The sequence below is a fragment of the Temnothorax curvispinosus genome, unplaced genomic scaffold, assembly GCF_003070985.1.
Source record: "Temnothorax curvispinosus isolate PA1 unplaced genomic scaffold, ASM307098v1 QBEX01000740.1, whole genome shotgun sequence".
Classification (NCBI taxonomy): domain Eukaryota; kingdom Metazoa; phylum Arthropoda; class Insecta; order Hymenoptera; family Formicidae; genus Temnothorax; species Temnothorax curvispinosus.
In genome coordinates this window covers 1722181-1740506 of record NW_020210520.1, presented here as the reverse complement: position 1 = coordinate 1740506, position 18326 = coordinate 1722181, and the positions used below count along the sequence as shown (strand labels likewise).

The 18326-nt window shown below is 41.5% G+C and overlaps 1 protein-coding gene across 1 annotated transcript in view; it reads right to left on the bottom strand.

The window, feature by feature from the left end:
• Nucleotides 1-5145: 5145 nt before the first annotated feature.
• LOC112457356 (lachesin-like) overlaps nucleotides 5146-18326 on the bottom strand; it is a 163390-nt gene continuing 150209 nt past the window's right edge. Inside the window, exons 10-11 of the mRNA XM_025020358.1 lie at nucleotides 12267-12365; nucleotides 5146-9594 (exon numbers count right to left, since the gene is read on the bottom strand). Of these exons, the coding sequence (XP_024876126.1) occupies nucleotides 9524-9594; nucleotides 12267-12365 (170 nt within the window). The 3' untranslated portion in view covers nucleotides 5146-9523. The remainder of the gene's footprint in view (nucleotides 9595-12266; nucleotides 12366-18326) is intronic.

Here is an 18326-nt window from a genome sequence, read left to right as displayed (position 1 = left end):
GTGTGTTATTATTCACGCGACCCCCTTCAATCGCGTATATCGCTCGAATTTTTTTTGCGCGTGTTAAATTAACACGCGTACATGGGATATAACGTTTTGCGACTTATACCTCTCTCCGAGATATCCGAGTGAAATAATGCCGTAAGTAGAGCAGATCTTCAAAAATTCACCGAGTTTGATTACAGTATCGCCTCTCTTTGCCGGCATACATAGACCCGATTTTATGCGGGCGTATCTTCCCAAGTATTTTCTCATTTTCTCACTTCTCGTGGACGGAAAATCTGCGTCACGTATACAAATAGTGGCTATTTCGGCATCATAGCTCTGCAATTTTCATTCCGACTCGCGAGAATATGCCGGTTTTCACCCTCTATGAAGATCCAGCGCAACGTCAAGTCGGAGGAAATTTAAAAAAGCGCCGGCTTATCAACTCTTTTACGCTCGTTGTACGCTATTATATATGGTACATTACTTCAATTAACGTTACAGTCTCTGCATGCAGGCTTTTCATTATTTCCTCCATTTTCATTTTACATCTGGAAATTATAATCTGAATATCGTAATTTGATACTTTTGCTGTTAAAAGAGAGAAATATATCATTTTTATCTCTCATTAATTCTATTTAACATAAGACACGTTCTAAAACAATCTTCCTCGAAAAGAGATTCATCAGGTGACCGAAAGGATTAAGGATTACATACGAGATGCTACGAAGACAAATAACATTTTTACATAGATTGATTTCTCGCTGTACATACGAGATAATCTCATCTGCATATTACAATCTTGAATAATTTTTTAAAAATCAGAATTGTTATTTAGTAAAAATATCAAAGGGTAATATTTCGCGATTTTTCCAAATTGTCCTGCAATAATAGTTTTCAAATCACAAATGAACAAATCATCAAGATACGCTTGAGTTGGAAAGCAAGAAATGGAAGAATTTTTTCGTACATTTTCATTACTATGAATTCCTAGCAGAATTCAATTCGCGAAAGAAATGATTTATTTTCAACGACCGAAGACACTGCCGTTGTTTCTACGGTCAAAGAGCGCATCGATTCCGCAGATATTATGTGTTGTTAACTAAAGAGTAATATACATCACGAGAGAGAGAGAGAGAGAGAGCACATCACGCTCAACGTGACGCGAGGCGCCGCGACGCGCAGGGGCACAGGGATAGGTACGGCGACAGGGATCGAAGGTAAGTAATTAAAATGGAATCCGACCGCATCGTAACCGCCCGCGGAGGCAGGGGGCGGAGGTCGAGGGGTGAGACTACGACGTGCGTAGAACATCCCCGGTCGAATGGGGGGACTGCGATTACAATTCTAGAATGCTGCCGAACAGGTCGAAAACCGGTTATATCCGCTCGCACGCGGGTCAACTGCCAGCACGAGAGCTAGCCCCGTTTACTTCTCCGCTTCTCTATCCGTTTGCTGGCGCCCCACCTTACTCCAATATCCGTACCTACCCCCTTTCCGCGACTTCACCCTGTCCAGCTCCTCCCTCCCTCTCTCTCTCTCTCTCTTATTCACCCTCGTCGTCGGCTACGGCAATGGAATTCGAATTGTAATTTCTAACCGCGCGACTACGCACGAGCCATTACCTTGCCGTTCGAAATTCGTAAACGGATTGCGGATTCCCGGACTTCCACGCGGCTCGCACTAAGAATCCATCCCATCGGGGCTTCCGTGCGGAATATGCATGATACGTGCCGCCCGAGAACCGGGGCTTTTCGTTCGGGCAATCGCTCGCCTTGTGTCATATTTCGAGTTGTATCGATGCGGCATTTCGTATTTGCGTCATTGTCCCCGTCGAGATGCTTCCCGTCGAATTCATCGCCGTGCTCAAATCGTTCTCAGGTCGTGAATACATCCCCCACTGATGTGACGTAGCTATTTGCCAATCATCACACTAATGGCACCTCTATTATTTAATACCGTTCGTTGTATTCACTGCTATATCAGAGTTAGCTATATATATGAGCCATTTGATCGGCACTTTAGTAATTATATCAAGAATACTCACTAAAATAACAAACAAATCGTCATATCAATTGTGATATTAAAAAAAAAAAGAAATTCTCTTATGATAGATATTAATAATTTTATATTCGCGTCATACACAACGGATAGATCTTATATAAGATACATGTTAAGATAAATATTTATATTTATGATATTCTCTTTAGACAATCTATAACTTGCAATAACAAATTTATTTCCAATTTCATATACATTCTTAATACAAAAAATTTTTTAAAAATTAGAGTACACACAATACATTATCTGTCTATTATTTTCTACAGTTGCATTGAAGAGAATTAATAATTGTTTTTAAAATAATTTATATCATAATTTTACATGAATAAGTGTGACATTTTGATTTTTGTTTTAAACATTTTTTGAACGGCAATTATTCCTATGTTAAAAAATTGTAAGTCCTTTATATAATTGTGAATAATTAAATATGTATGTATAGGTATATATATGGCTTTTCTTTGATTTGTAAACGATGTATTAATATTAGACAATAAGAAAACATATTTCATTAAATTAATATTTCTATTAGAATTTTATTAAATATCTATGATGTTAAACACTACAGTAGCTATTAAGATAGAATACGAGTTATTTTCGTCATCTTCTGATATTTAAGAAGACTATCCCCCTAGATAAGGCCATTCTTGTTCACTCAGCGGTGATTGCCGCATCATTAGGAATAACTTGTTCGTTGTCCGGAAAATAAATGTAGCCTATCCGTATGGAATGGCGCGCTAACTTCTTCTGATATCAAATATAGCGGGAGTATATGAAACTTTCGGTCGTCCACGGTAAAGACATTTTCTTTCCCTCTACCATAATCGAGATAACGAATCCTCGCTGAGGGAGCACGATTATATCGATCATTTCATCGTACGTGACATGCGGTAACTTCGTGTCTTGGTGCACCTTGCCCCTTTACGTCTTCCTGTACCTTCATCCATTGGCTTTTATCAGAAAAATCTACTGCTCATCCATCTTTAAGATTAATTAACAAAGCTAAGTTTTACAAATAAATATTTTTTTATCTTTCCGCTAATATAATAAAACAGTTAAAAAAAATCAGAATCTTCTCTTTTTAGTATTTAATTTTCTTAATCCACGAGATTACCGCTGTAAATATAAATGTGCAGATAAATGAAGATTTTGTTACATAATATTACATTTAATAAAAACTTTAAAAAAATTTTAACTTAAGATTATATATTTTATTTACTAATAGCAAGTTTTTTTTTGAAAATTAATTAAAATTTACCGGGTTAATTCATACTTATTCATTTCGTGATATGGCGAATACTTTCCGGCAATTCTCTCAAGGAGAAAAGAACACCCCCGACAATGCGGCTGAACGAAAGAGAAGCAGGCCGTTGGGGGAAAGAGAAGCTCAAATGAATGGCCGACGAAAATGCCTGGCGAGGCGGCTGTTCGCCATGAACCGTAGTTATTATGAAGTAACGTAAAAGAGACCAAAGAGAGAGGAAGAGAGAGGAAGAGAGAGAATAAGAGAGTACAAGTTGAGAGTGAATTTAATTCATAATCTGCTGCAATGCCTACTTGCCGGCAACTCAGCTCATCAAGATTTCAAAAATGTCTTTCTCTTTTTCCTTCTCGACCGTGACAAGTTCGCTCTCTGAATATCTTATAGACTTTTAACTTCACCTCGTTGTGGCAATCGATATGACAATAAATCTATTCTACAACATCGCCATACATAATGACAATATTGTCCTTATAACAATTTTTTATTAATATAGTCAATGCAATTTTGAATCTTAGTATAATTTTTAAATAATGCAAGGCTTAAACGGCTGTGTAAAAGATAAGTATTGCCAGCTTGTTACATTACGATATTTGCTGAGAGAATTAGATCTGATTTCTGATAATATAATATGAAGTTCTTGCATTAAAATTGGGCTGTTAGGAAAATGTTTGGATTTGAATCAATACTCCCGCAAATCCACGCTATCCACGTCTATGATGTGTAATCACGGTGTGGAATGACGGACGATAGAAAGAGAACCGTGTAACACACAGCGCGTGTGGCAAGGATTCCGGGATATTGAAACCGAACGAAACGAACGGTGCCGATTAAGCGCCCGCCGCTAAACTTCGCCGCCGTCCCGTCCCAATTCTCGGACGGAATAGCGTGGTTTTAATTAGCGACTACCGAGCGAGCTTACGGGGCTTATAAACTGATAGTAACTTGTCGACGGGGAGGGAACGCCGTGTTACGCGTAAAATGATTCCGCCAGCTGCCTTGGGCCGCACCACGTAATTAATCCTCCGGTTAGTATGCCGACCGGCGAGTCGCGGCTTGTTACAACACTCGCGACAATAAACGGCGAAATATTGCGCAAAGGTTGACACATTCCCCCGTCCCCGCGCGCCCCCTCCGATCCCCGTTATACGGAGCGACGTGTATCCGCTATCTTCGCTCTACCGACGTATCCCGACGTTGTTGAACTTTCATGCCATCCTCCTGTGACTGCCGCATAAACACATAGTCGGCCTGATTTAATCCGTCGATGGTAGATAGCGTCTCACTTCGCGGATTCACGCGACCTAAATGTTACGAGCACCCGGTACCTTTTCCTCAACACCTCGCTGCATACGCCCCCGCATTCACCCGCCGATCCCTCTATTTAGCTTACCCATGGCAAACAGAATCATGCGTTGGGGGGATGAAACGTTTGCGGAGTTCCCCGCGTAATCCGTTGCGTTTCAACGCTGTGGTTGGTAGCAGAGTTGGGTGCTTAACCAGAATAGGAAAGTAAAATTGTACCTAACGATAAATGAATATTATTGATCGTCGATTGTTAATAACGAATCAATTAATTTATCATCAATTAGGAATAGCTGCCTCTCGTTTCTGCCAAAAGAAGCAGAGTGGTGCTTTATTCTTCATTTTTCGATCGCGATATATTTATTTATATATCTTTCACTTGATTACCTAAACAACAATAAAACATAAATTAAAAAATGAAATATTTGACTCCGCTTATGTCGATATACGATATGTTTATGAAAAGAAAGGATCTGTTAAAAATTGTAGAAAGATGAGGAATGGGGCATTGGGTGACAAGATAATCGCGATTCATATAGAGTTCTTACGTAACCCTTCTTTTATTACATATGTCGAGCATATTCATAAGAATGTCTCGTTTCTTTTGGTTTTCTTGTAAATAACAACATTCAAATCAACGTCGCAAAGCATAAATGTTATAATAATATATATATTATATAACATATATATATTTATATATGTATACCCAATATAGTCCCCCGTAATTCGTATATTTGTATTTATATATTTGTATTTTCATATTTATAATTTGCGTTATGTATACATATATATCTTCGCGTTTAATACGTCTCATCACGCACTTACAACGTTAAGACGGCGAATTTTCTTCTCTTCTTTTTCTTCACACACGTCGATCCGCATTCTTTTTTTTTTTTTTACTTTAGAGGCTACGGTCAAAATATCTCTCGCTAAGATTTACCCTTCTTGCGCGTTTCTCCGCGCGTGAGAAACGACGACGGCGAAAGTGCGAAAGAACTTAAAGGCGGAAAATCGCGAAACGGAAAAACGGATTAATGATGCCGGTAGCGTACGTGACACGTCGTACACTATCATCGCTGGCTGCAAAGCTTACTCTACGTGCAATTCTTATCACTGGTGTACTTCTATTTACAAGGGTTTCGCCAATGACGAGTCAACGTTCGAGCATCCTTAGACCGATAATTCGAATAATCCGCGTCACCATTTTCCCTTAGCCGTTCACAAATTTCATTAAAATCGTTTGATTATAGCAAGAGCTTAGAGGTAACTCTCGAATACTATTTCTTTCTTTTTTTTTTTAACCTTTGACTAATCTACTGTCTCTCAATTTCATTGATTCCGCATGTGATTCGTGAGCCTGACAGCATATTTTTTTTTATTCTTATTAAATTCATGGGATCTAAATTGAGATTTAAAAGAATTGAAAATCAACTCTATCGCGACTACGATGCTAACGGAAAATGGCATTACGCACCGATATTACAGACAAGAAGTCACATGCAGTTGTTTCACATACAATCACATACACGCGTACATACACATGTGCAATATAGATTCTACTTGCATTATGGGTAGTGATCGCTTCTCAATAGGCGGATAGCTTCGGAGTTCTTAAGCGTGCCCGGAAAGAACGATCTTTACTTTGTTGCTTAATTCTGAATTTTTAGTAGACGAAACTATTCGAGATATTAAAATAATTCTTCTGGATTTTTGAATTTCACACATAAAATTAAATTTCATATAAAATACAGAGTGTGCTTGTGTTAAGCAATTAAAGCTATTGCGTAATAAAACTTTTAAGCGTTATTTAATCAGACTGTGCTTATTAGTGTTGTAATAAAGATTCCCTGCATCAAGATAATAGATGAATTCAATCATCTTTGTGTTCGCGAAAGGAAAGCGTTGGTATTTATCTCTCTGCAAAATTATATAAAATTAATAAACAGAACTTTGTATGATTAGATTAAACCATTCTAAGATAAAGAACGTCAGAGTAATTATTCAACGCCAATGATCTTGACCTTGACATATATAACTGAATAATTACCAAAATGAGTAATAATTAATAATATTAATTAAAAAAAACTCAGGATATATATGCATCATTCTGATGGCGAGTATCAGTATTGGTCTAAAAATTCATTTAAGCACCATCGACGTATCGTCGAATGCAATCGATATATTGCTACGCAATATATCGCGTTTAATTGCTTTTTTAAATAAATTTTTTCACAATTTTATTTTCACCAAACAGAAACTGTTTATAATGTGCCTATGGAAATGCTTTTTAATGAGAAATATTGGTCAATCGTTCGTGCGTTCAATCAAAATGCCCGGCGATCAATACGCTTCAACCGACAAGTGGAGAAACAATCGTTCGTAGCGTTGACCAGATCGGGATTTGAATTCGTTGCAGAGTAATCTCCACAGATTGCGAACGCTGCGATGCTGCAAAGACGCGTGATCCCCTCATGTTAAATGCTTATGACTTTTAAGATCGCTAGTCTCGCGAATGATACGATTACAGACCTCATCAGAGTAAGTCTGCGTAATCCCTAAGTCGACCCGTTCCCTTCTTTAATCCATGGCGGGCATTAACTCCTTTGCGCGCCGAGTGCAGGGACTCTCTCTCGAACCTGTTGCTTTAAACAAGATGTACGCTGAATAATGGATATTCCTAAGTAGTTAGAAGTCCGCTTAAAACCCGGCACAGCCGGGGCCGGCCTCTCCGCGACCGCCTACGAATAAATCCCGATTTGATCAATTAACACGTAAACAAATCGATCGCGCGACGCAACGGCGTGAAACGGAACCGATATTTCAAGCAAATATGTAATTTACATTGCAATTATTTCCTGTTGATTCTGTCGAGTCTGGACAGTCAGCCGGACAATTTTTGATATCGATTCATGAATCTGATTACGAAATGAACACACGTTGACGTTTTGCTATATGCGACGTTTTACTATACTGCGTATAGTATCGCACGTAAAAAGTTACTTCTTAAAGCGCATATTTCTTTCTGCTTATATAAATCGCTTATCGTTAACACGCGTAAGAATAAAAGATAACCGATAATAAAAAAAAATGCTTTAATGATATGCTTCTGATCGCCGCTGCCATCCGGTCATCCAGAATTATCACGTCAAAGGCGAGAAACGTAGATCGCGCTTGCATATAAATAAATTTTCTTCATACACTACTCACAAATTGCCACAGCACCGCTAGATAACGTTGATAGTAAAATATGAAAACTTCCTTTTGCAATATTGCATAAAATGCCATAATTGGCCATAAATAAATATATGTAATATTTCGAGCAAAAATGGATTTTACAACGATTGAACGAGATTTAGGACTATTTATTAATTCACAGGCCGAAAACTGTGCTTTCGATACATTCAATAAATATTTTCTATTCAAGACGAACCTCGACATTTTCTGGTCCTATATGATTGCGCGCAAAGCGAGTGGTTGGAATTATAATTAAATAAAATGAGGACAACGTGCCTGCATATAATGTGAAGAAAGAATTGCGTTATTCTCAGAAAACCGGAGTAATGCCGGATTGATTCGAAAACGTTTGCAACTAAGTAGTATTCGATTTCTTGTTACGATATATCCGCGTTTCTTTCTCCGCCGCAAATTTTCCATTTTCTTCTTTCCCCCCTTCGCTGTCCGTACCTCCTTCGACTGCCTCTCCAGATGAGAGCAATTTCTCCGTACCGAATCTGACGTTTTAATCTCAAGTATCCAGATGGGATCCATGATTTCGTACATAAGGAGGTAAGGGTAGGAACGGGATGGAAAGAAGCGAGAAATTTAAAATGTACTTGGCGGAAGTTTGCCACGGAATAAAGAAGTGGAATCGATGCTCGAGATAATACACGCACTTTTTTCGCACTTTTATGCATTTCAAATTAAAGAAGAAAGAAATGGCTGATGTTTAAGGGATGCATGCAGTCGAAACTGAGACGCGTGACTACGGTGGACTCTCATTCAGATGTCGATGGAGAGTTAACTTTGCTCGAATGGTGACAAACACTCACGATTCTCCTCGAGATATACGTATCGTCATGACGAATCTTCGAACTCAAGAGTTTTTACGTTGTTGACGAAATTGAGAACCCTCATGCATCGATCGTACGAACGAGGGAAGAAAACTATTTCAAGAGGGGCATGTGAGTTTAAAAAATGTTGGAGAACTAGTTGGCTCGGTGAAACTTTAATTCAGTATTAAACTCGAACGATTTCGTTTTGATATTCCGGAAATGTCAGTTGCGCGATTAAAATACTCCCGTATAATATAGTTAAAAAACATAACGACTCACTCTCACACACGTTCCGGACTCTCTCTCTTTCTCTCTCTCTCGCGGAGACGAGACCACTGGTATTTGTTATTAGCGTCATTATGTTACGGCGTTATACAATATATTACACTGAAAGCGATAGTCGTTGCACTTTGTTTAATACCCTTTCCTCTCGTTCTCGTTGTTCCACCTCCAGGCGTGTGTCTCGTCCCTCATCCCTTCGGGTCACACAACGCACGATCGGTGAAGGGGAGATCGGCGAGGATTCGTGCTCCTGTAATTCTTGGCCACTCGTGGACTGTCGTCGCTACACTAAACTTGGCACGCGTAAATTACTCTCCGTCATTTAATACGGACGCTAACTACTCCAGTCAGTCTTTGTGTCACCGCGGTGTAATTGTGTGTGTGTGTGTGTGTATATGCGTGCACGTGCGCACGTGTATTGTGTGTGAGTGTGGTCTGTCTTTCATGTCGTGAGTTCTAATTTTTTCTTCCTTTTATTCTCCTTTTAATTGAGTCCGTTAATTAGGGAAGCCAACACCGACGGCGCGGCGTGTCAATGACGAGGTCGTCGTTCGCTTTCTCTTTTCTTTTCGGGTCTTGCTTATCGAATTATCGTTACCGCCAGAGCAATTAGTAATAGCGTCACGGTCGTCATCACGCCCGTTGCTGAATCTGAAATTAGACAAAATATTTCACTGTTTAAGATTAAAACGCCGATCAATATACGGATATTTTACAGAAGCTACATTTCTGAATTTTAATAAACCTAATTTGTATGAATCGATAATTTGCTTATAGATATTATAATGTTTTTGCTCCGTTTTTAGAATAAACATCAAGTTTTGACATTTACATTAATAAATCTCTGTACACAAATCATTTAAATCTTTCCAACAGCTTAACTGTACAATATTAAAGGATAAAATTTAAATCAATATTTTGAGTTAAATAACAATCTGTTATTTTTAACTACCATGTGTGTCGATTATTTTAACACAAAACAGTATTATTTCAACTTCACTGGTTTAGTTAAATTAACGACATATTGAGTAGCAGCAGTGGCGACTTATATTATAGGAATGTTTGAAAATGACTCAAAATGAGGATAATTTGACACTACGAATTTATCAGTGTATATATGAAATATATAAAATATATCCTTTAGAATATAATAGAGTACCAGATTCTAATATGTCGAAAAAACGATAGCATGGAACGTTCATTTTCGCGATGCTACGGGACAAGAAGGGAAGGGCTCTCTCGGTAAGTCCCGAGAGGTCAATGCACAATCAAGGGGCTTGGGACGACGAGAATCTGTCGTTACCCCGTTGCAGGAAGGTTGCCACGGAAGAATCTCTCCCTTCGAGGGAGGATATCCCGAGAAAACGGAGACGGGTGCAAAGGGGTGAGTGCCGATTAGTCGACGGTCCAAGCAGAGTAGATACAGAAGGGAAAAGTAAGGGTAGACGAGGAGGAGGTAAAAAAACGAAAGAAAGAAAAAGAGGGAGAAAAAAACGGAGGAAAAAATGGGAAGTCAGTTATTCTTCCGGTTGGCTTGCACCGTACCGTTAGCTATTACTCGCTTGGAGAGAAATGTATTCTCCGGCCTTTTCCTGGCCTCACTCATCTCTAATTACGAATCAGAAACAACCTGGTGAGCCGTCGCCTCTTCTGGATCGCTCCCCTCCTCCCTCCCTCCTCTCACTCCCTTTTCTGTTCGCCACGGCCCTTTCTAGAGTCTTCTCGACTCTCATCCAAAGGCTCGCAAGCAGTAACTTGCCTCCCTGACCCCCTTTCTCCACCCCCCTCCTTTCCCCTTTTCTTTTATCCGGTCCCTGGCGCTGCCCCGGGAGAATTCTTCGCTTCGCTACTTTTGTACGATCTTACCTTCCTTCAATTCGCGATTTCTCGCCCTACCCCATCCTTCTCTCCCCTCCCCCCTTTCTCCCTCTCCTCTCCCCTGCTCGTCTTCCCCTCATCTCTGCGAGAGGCAGATGTGTTATGCATTTATAGTCAATATTTATATTTCACTGCTGCGCGAGAATTGTAAAATAAATGCTGTGTCTTGTGTCTCATTAGATCTGTAACTCGAGATCCAAACTCGCGCTGGTACGATCTCCAGATTTACACGCTTTCCAGACTCCGAGAGGGAGATATCGCGTCTACGATTACACGGCATAATGAAAAATCAACGTGTGACGCGCGCGACGTATACAGTCTCCTGTATCATTCGATATCGAAATAACATTGGACATTGAACTCATCGCAATCGTATCGCTGTCTCGTCGAACAGTTCCCATTAGCAATTTGACGTTAATCTCGCAGCAGAATTTTCCATAGAAACGCCCCGATATTTCTGTCGCATTCTTTCCGTCGCACTTACGTGTGGCAGCTTGCAACGCAGTTTCCCTCGTTACTAGTTCAACCCGCCTTTTTCCACGCGAAATTACCTTACTTCCCCGAGACTATCGCGATCGTCCCCGCGGAGAAAACGGATTTTCACACTACGCCATTATGCAAATTCCTCTTAAAAGTAACCGCGGTCGAGCGAGATATTGAGAGAGACGGTAGCGCAGAAGAACAGAAGGGTGGGAGGGAGGGCGGCCGGGACAGGGATCGAATTACGGAAGAGACGCGGGGGGTGAAGACGGATCGTGGAAGGAGGAAAAAATGCGAGGGTGGAAAAGAATTATCCGATAATGCCGAAGGCTCGGCGGAATTATGAAAGGTGCTACACACCTGGCCGCGCTCAGAAATGCGGTAGACGCGGCCGATCAAATGCCACGATCGGAGCCGCGAAATGCCGGAAAAATCGCATCTTCGACGGGAAAACTCGTTCGCGTTTTGCCTCCCCTCCCTCCGCTCGTGCGAGGTTCGTTTGCTCACCGCGACGAGAGCTCGTCGAAACTGAATCTCAAATTCATAAAGTAACGAACGGCCGCGCTTGTTGTTCAACGCATGTCCGGTATCTGACATTTTATCGCGTATACGGTCACATTACACGAATGTACGGCGTTAGCGGAATATTTTTCTCTACTATATTATGCGAAATTCCGTTCTATTTGTGTCGTATAAAAAGCAAATATGCTGTAAAAATGTAAATGCGATTGGCACGATAAGTTATTCCATATAGAAACAAATATTGTTCTTTATGGAAAAAACATGTACATTTATCGAAAAGTTAATTTTCTGTTCCAGATATATGCCACGTATTATTTACATGTATATCTCGAGTGTATTGTTCTTTTATAGATTTTAAAAGTTAACATGAAACCTTTATTTACTTATGTATATACATAACTATATATACGTAAAACTTTAATAAAATTTTATGTCATACTCACCTTTATCAGGGGGCCAGTTGTAATTTCTTTTTCTGTCCAGTTCAGACGACTTCTGCTCCGATTTTCCAATTTCGTTTAGATTCGACTGGAACTTGGTACCTTGAGAGAAAAACACGAAACGCACGTTTGTGAAAAAATATTACGTATATCGACACGATGGTAGACGATGATAAATAATAAATGAAATGTACAAGGATATCCCCAAGAAAAATATCTTTCCGCGTTGAAAAGTCCACCGCGGACTGGCGACAATTTGTTTCCCGGATGTTATGGGAATGAATCCCGGACGTTATGGGAATAAATTAAAAATTCAATCTCGCTTCGAGACATTATAGCGCAAAGCCGTCGGCGAGACAGAGGAGATGAGATCTGAGAGAACAGAAGGAGCGAAAGGAGAGACTTGCGTGGTTCACATAGCGGAACCACGGACAAAGGGACGTACAACGAGTGGCCCTTTCGACTGAAGATGTTTACAAGCCTGTTACGCATAAAGTGGGTGGCAAACGCGTTAACTAGTATGCAAACTCCGAGTAAACACAATTCCCTTATCCGCGCCAAGTAGATTCTATCCGTGTCACGACACACGCTTGTCGCAAGCCCGACCGCGTTTTGGATTACATTCTTGCAGCGAAACAGCTCGTGATGAGTATATATTTTGATAAAATTACACAACCAGACCTTATGTATGTCAGTCTGTCATGTTATAACGTGTACGTGCTTGTCGCGTGAAGCGCATCTCACGACATACATAAATAAATAGTCATCTTATTGCTCGAATATAAGTATCTACCTCTTTACACAGTAATTATATAAAATATATAGTAACGCGTAAGAAATAATGCTTTCTTTTACGATTTTAATAAGTAAGCTTTCACTTCTCCATATCTATTAAATTTACATCTTTATGTTTAAGTTTATTTATTTCTCTTCATTCTAGTTGAAAAAAATAATAATAACTAACTTACAGATTTATTTAAAGTTGTACAGTCGAATCGTATTCTTTTGTTATACTTACTAAAATGTTATAATATCTGTCAATAGCACGTTATATTACCAATTATAAACAATTGTTACAGACCAGAGTTCTATAATTTTTCCAAATTTATCCATATATTCTGCCCGAATAGACATCGCGCATTTCTCATCGCAAAATTATAACCAATTATTGCGTATCCATATGCATTCTATTATTTTTCTAAGCCTACGTAAACATGCGTAAAATTCGCAGGTAGCATGTCAAGTTGACTGAAGCTAATAAACGCAGCTTCACTAACGCGGAGAACCAGTAGGTAGGAGGAGCCGCAGAAGCCTGGCAACCTGTACTTACGGCTTAATTTCGGAGTACCCACGGAGCGAGGTGCTCGTGAATATCGCTTTGTGTCTTCGTTCCCTCGCGATTAGATTTGTAAGTTCGTAGCCCCGAGGCGGTGCCAGTCAGTTTAGGTAAGGGACAAGGCGAGGGTTGTGAGGGTTGCAGCGCAAGGGGAAGCACACGATCTTGGCACGATAGCCTATTTCGGATAAGGTAATGGGTGATCATGACGGCGTACCTACGCGCGCGCGAGCGCGCTTGCGTAGGCCGCTTGTACCCTCGTGTGTATAATACCAAGGCTGATAGTACAGAGTAAGGTCGCCGCCGCGCCGCCACCTCGCCGGATACACCCTCCGGACAACCGAGGTGAGACAACCGTTGTACGGCGACGCAATGGATAGGTTAGACAGACGTATGCAAATCTCGACCAAACATTAGCAGTGACAATGTGTAACGTGCGCTATACGTATATCCATGCGCCCGGGCCGGTTCCATAGTTTCCTATATGCGAGAATCTCTATCGCGATGCGGCTGTTTCTGTAGCTATGCGTGGGGCGACGACGTGTTTAGGGAACCAGACGTATAGCCCGCCGTCATCGCGCGAGTATGGACACGTATAAGCTCCACCGGGAGCGTGTACAAGCTTCGTTATATGTAGTAGTTCAGGATTTCGTTGCGGATGAGCAACGAGCAAGAGTTAGTCGTGAGAAAATTTCCGGAAAAGGAAAAAAAGGGTTGAGAGAGAAAGGGAGAGAAAAAGAGAAAGAGAGAAAAGCGCAGCGTGGTTAACGCAGAAATGCAGATATCAATAGAACTGAATATAGCGATGAAATTTATGCTTAATTTGCATCCTGACATCGTTGGTCCCAGCGAATGGTCGGGCAAATTAAAATCCTCGCTCCACCCATTAACTGCCCGTGAAAAATAAACGTGCTCGAAACGTACGTAATTATTTGGAAGTTGATCAACACATGGTGGCTATTAAACTGGCGCGAAAATCCGATGCTCTTGCGCGACAGGTTGAAATAAGAGAAGATAAAAATATTGATAAACGCTTTCAGAAAATCCGAATCGAAAATTCGTTTATCGCACATAAAACTGCAACGTCATCTGCATTGACTGCATTACGTCCATCTGCACCAGTGTCCATTCGGATCAAAATACGGATTTTGAAATATCTAAAGTGGGAAGAGGACGAATCGCATTTTGTACTTAATTTGTCGATACATTCAATATTCAGGTTTCAATTCGTTATTTACGAGATGATGAAGGGGGTGCATTGATATCTAAATAAGATTCCCACGACTGGACATTTCGGTAGTAAAATATTGCGAGGCACTCTATTGTACAAAAATGTTTTGTCCAGAATGGTCCTTCACTCGAGACTGACTAAATCGTGCGTGTACAGAAAATTGTATTGGTTAAAAAAAAAGAGAAATAGAAGATAAAGCTTCGTGCCCAACTGCCCACGCATTGATTCGACTTTCCGTTTGGATTTGATAATCCTCGATTTGGTAATCCTCGCGACTCTGCTGTCAGAAAGAGGAACTGTTGTGTCGGGGACATTGCACAAATAAGTCCCCCATATAAAAAGTTACCGTTTCGCGCAGTTACCCCTCATTGATTTTACGTCCGGTGGGTCATGATATTCCTGCTCACACGTTCGCGCGCGGTTCGGAGGCTGACGGGTCGGTGCAGACGCGTTTAACTATTTTCGCTGAGATTGTGGATTTAGCTTTCCGTTCTGCATTCCGTTAATATCAAACTGTCTCGGTGTTGGCGCGCGCGCGCGCGCGGGGGCGTCAACGTATACAATTTACCTTGCGCTATTAGGCGGACTGATGTTGGCCGTGCACGCGACAAAGTCAATGATACTCCTTGTCCCAGGTGGCTCGGCTAACTGTGCCCCAAGAAAATTAACAGAGGTCTAACGTCTTGCACGCTCTGAGATCTAAACTTATACCGCCGTGTCACGCGGCGCGCAATATTGTCACGGCGTCACGAGCGCCGTTCTAATTAATGCGCCTTTACGATGTTAATTCGGGGTCGTAAATAATTTCACGCGGAAGCGACAGCGACGCGCTGTGCGCGTCGCGCGGGACGCATCGTCGAATAAACGTGATAAAATGATTTTCGACTCGGCGATTTGACGAAGCGATTTGATCTCGCTTTATATACGTTATACGACAACAGGAGCGACAAGGGCTGCGCTGTTGAACGGCGCTCTTACGCGCCTCCGCTCCTACTCGGGTACGTGCTCGCGTACGGTAGAATAGGGGACGTGTTAATCGTACGAAAGCACGCGGCTAAACCAATCGCTATACATACTCTCCCCGAATTACAGGCGGACAACGGTGCCCCGGGGAATTAAGCGACACCTAAGGGCATATGTGCTCTGGGAGATGTCACGATACCGCGACAATACTTGCCCCGTTTCCCATCGGAGCCTCAAAGTGACTTATCGCTGTATAGGCCGCGTGTACCGTGGCTTCCGTATATGTAATTTGCCATTCGCGCGAGCTGCGCGCGGCGCGACTTAAGGGAGAAACGGAAATGGACAAATGCCTGCAATGGCAATTATACGGCGGCTTAACATCGATACACACATGCGAATATGCGAGAACCCGCGGCGGCATCGCAGTATCCACGCGCAAAGAAAGAAAAGAAAAAATATCGAGAAGAAAGCTCTCAAAATATTTTGTCAAAAATATTTTTATGTTGTCTGTGCTTTATATTGTGGCATTTGCAAGCAAACCTGCCTTTCTGTATAACAAATAACACCACCTCACACTAGGGGAAGTTAAAACGCGCCGCGTTATGTTTAGATATTCTCAACAACAGATTGTCGTAAGTTACTGCGAGCAAATAAGGCCTGTTTATGCTTGAGTTTCCCGTCCGCATGGAGGAAACTCAAGCAAATCTTCTGTTTAATCTTAAGCGTACACTTGCGCCCTTGAATTTCCAACGATATGAATAACGAGAAACAACGGCGCAAATAGGCGGCGACCGCTAGATTGTTTAAAGAGGGCATTGCAAAAAGACAAGGCGAAAGGTAATAGGCGGAGGAGACCGAGATAAATTAACCGGGAAAAAATGTACTGCGAAATACGAGAGAGAACTGTTGGAATCGTAACGAGCGTAACGTGGATGTTAAAAGAAACGCTGGCGGACTAAAAGGGAATAAGTCAAACAGATATGTTAAGGAAAGAAGATGACATAAAAATAAAGTGCTTAAAAGAACTGGAGGGGGGGGAGAGGAAAATGGAAGCAGACACGGTTAAATGTAACCGGGATAAGGAAGAAGAGAAAAAGAAACAACGCGATAAGGGAAAAAGACGATTCCTTCTCGGAGCCCCGGCAAGATCGAGGGGGAGAAAACGGAGGAGAGGGAACAGAGATGAGGGCGAGAGAGCACGAAGGGAGCAAACATTAATGCCACCTTGCAGACCGCAGATGTTGCACCAATTACAAACCTCATCCTTCCTTCGCAGCCCGTCCTTTCCTTCCTCTCGGCCTTCGCAAATAGAGAAGGAGAGACAAGGAGACATATGCCGTATTCAAACTTACCACATCCCGTCGCATTCACCATCCTCCTCGCTTCTCCCCCTCGCCCTCGGTCCTCATCTTTTCACTCTCACCTTTCCGCCGTCTCTCAACCCGCTCCCCGGGGCGATGACATTGGTTATACGTGGAGGAAAGGAAGGGTGGAGACACACGGTAGACACGGTAGACACCGTAGAGACGGTAGAGAAACGGCGAAGCTCAACGAGACACGAATTTTCGATTAAATTTAACACAGGGCGCAAAAGGACGCTAGGGCGCTGCACGTTGCTGTTTTAGGTGATAGAGCAAAGCGAAGGACAAAGAAAGAAATAGAGGGTCGAGGGGGGAAAAGGCGTGGATAGGGACGGAGAACGCGGTCTACACAGCGGCGGCTGATATTATTCTTGGGTCTTCCTCGCTGGAGCATTATTAGTTCCGGCGTGTTAGCATACATGAAATATTGATGTTACACGGATCTCTTCTATCTCAGTCAACCTTGTTCCCAGCTCTCTCTCCCTCTCCCTCTCTCTTTCTCTTTCTCTTTCTAGCTTCTGTCTATTCATCTATCCTTTTCGCTCTCTCACATAACCACCACTCATGTGTTTCTGTTACGAACATCACTTCAGTTGCCTCTCTGTTACCTTTATGTTTATTCTTTCATTCTTTTTATTCACCACCCTCGAGTCTGTCTAAACTTTTTTGACAGTTACCGCTGCGTTTTGATTTCTTAAGTAAACGCTTGGTTTCCAAGGTAACGTGATACATCAAATAAAAATCTTTTGTCTTCAATTTTTAATAGATTTACTCTCTGTAGAATTTTGGAATTAGAATGTTGCGAGTCTTCCTTTGCTGGAGATTATGCGGATATCAATAATATTCATAATTGCGTATATGATAATGGGCGTGTGTGTTATTTGACGTAATTCATTATGTGATTTGAAACAGTAATGTCTATTTTTCGATATAATTTTACATTACAAAAGGAAGATCCGTCGCCGCGTCGTCGGAAAATTCCAATTGTTATCCCGTTATAGACCTCATTTCCGTGGTTCTCTTTCGCCCTCCATAGAAAGCTTTAAAGCGAGTTGCTTACCCTTCTTCAAACCACTCTTAAAGCCGCAATCGATTCTCGGGATTCTCTGGTGGGTCCCATAGCTCTAGTTAACATCGAAGTTAATCGCACCGGAGATTCAAAGTATGTTGCT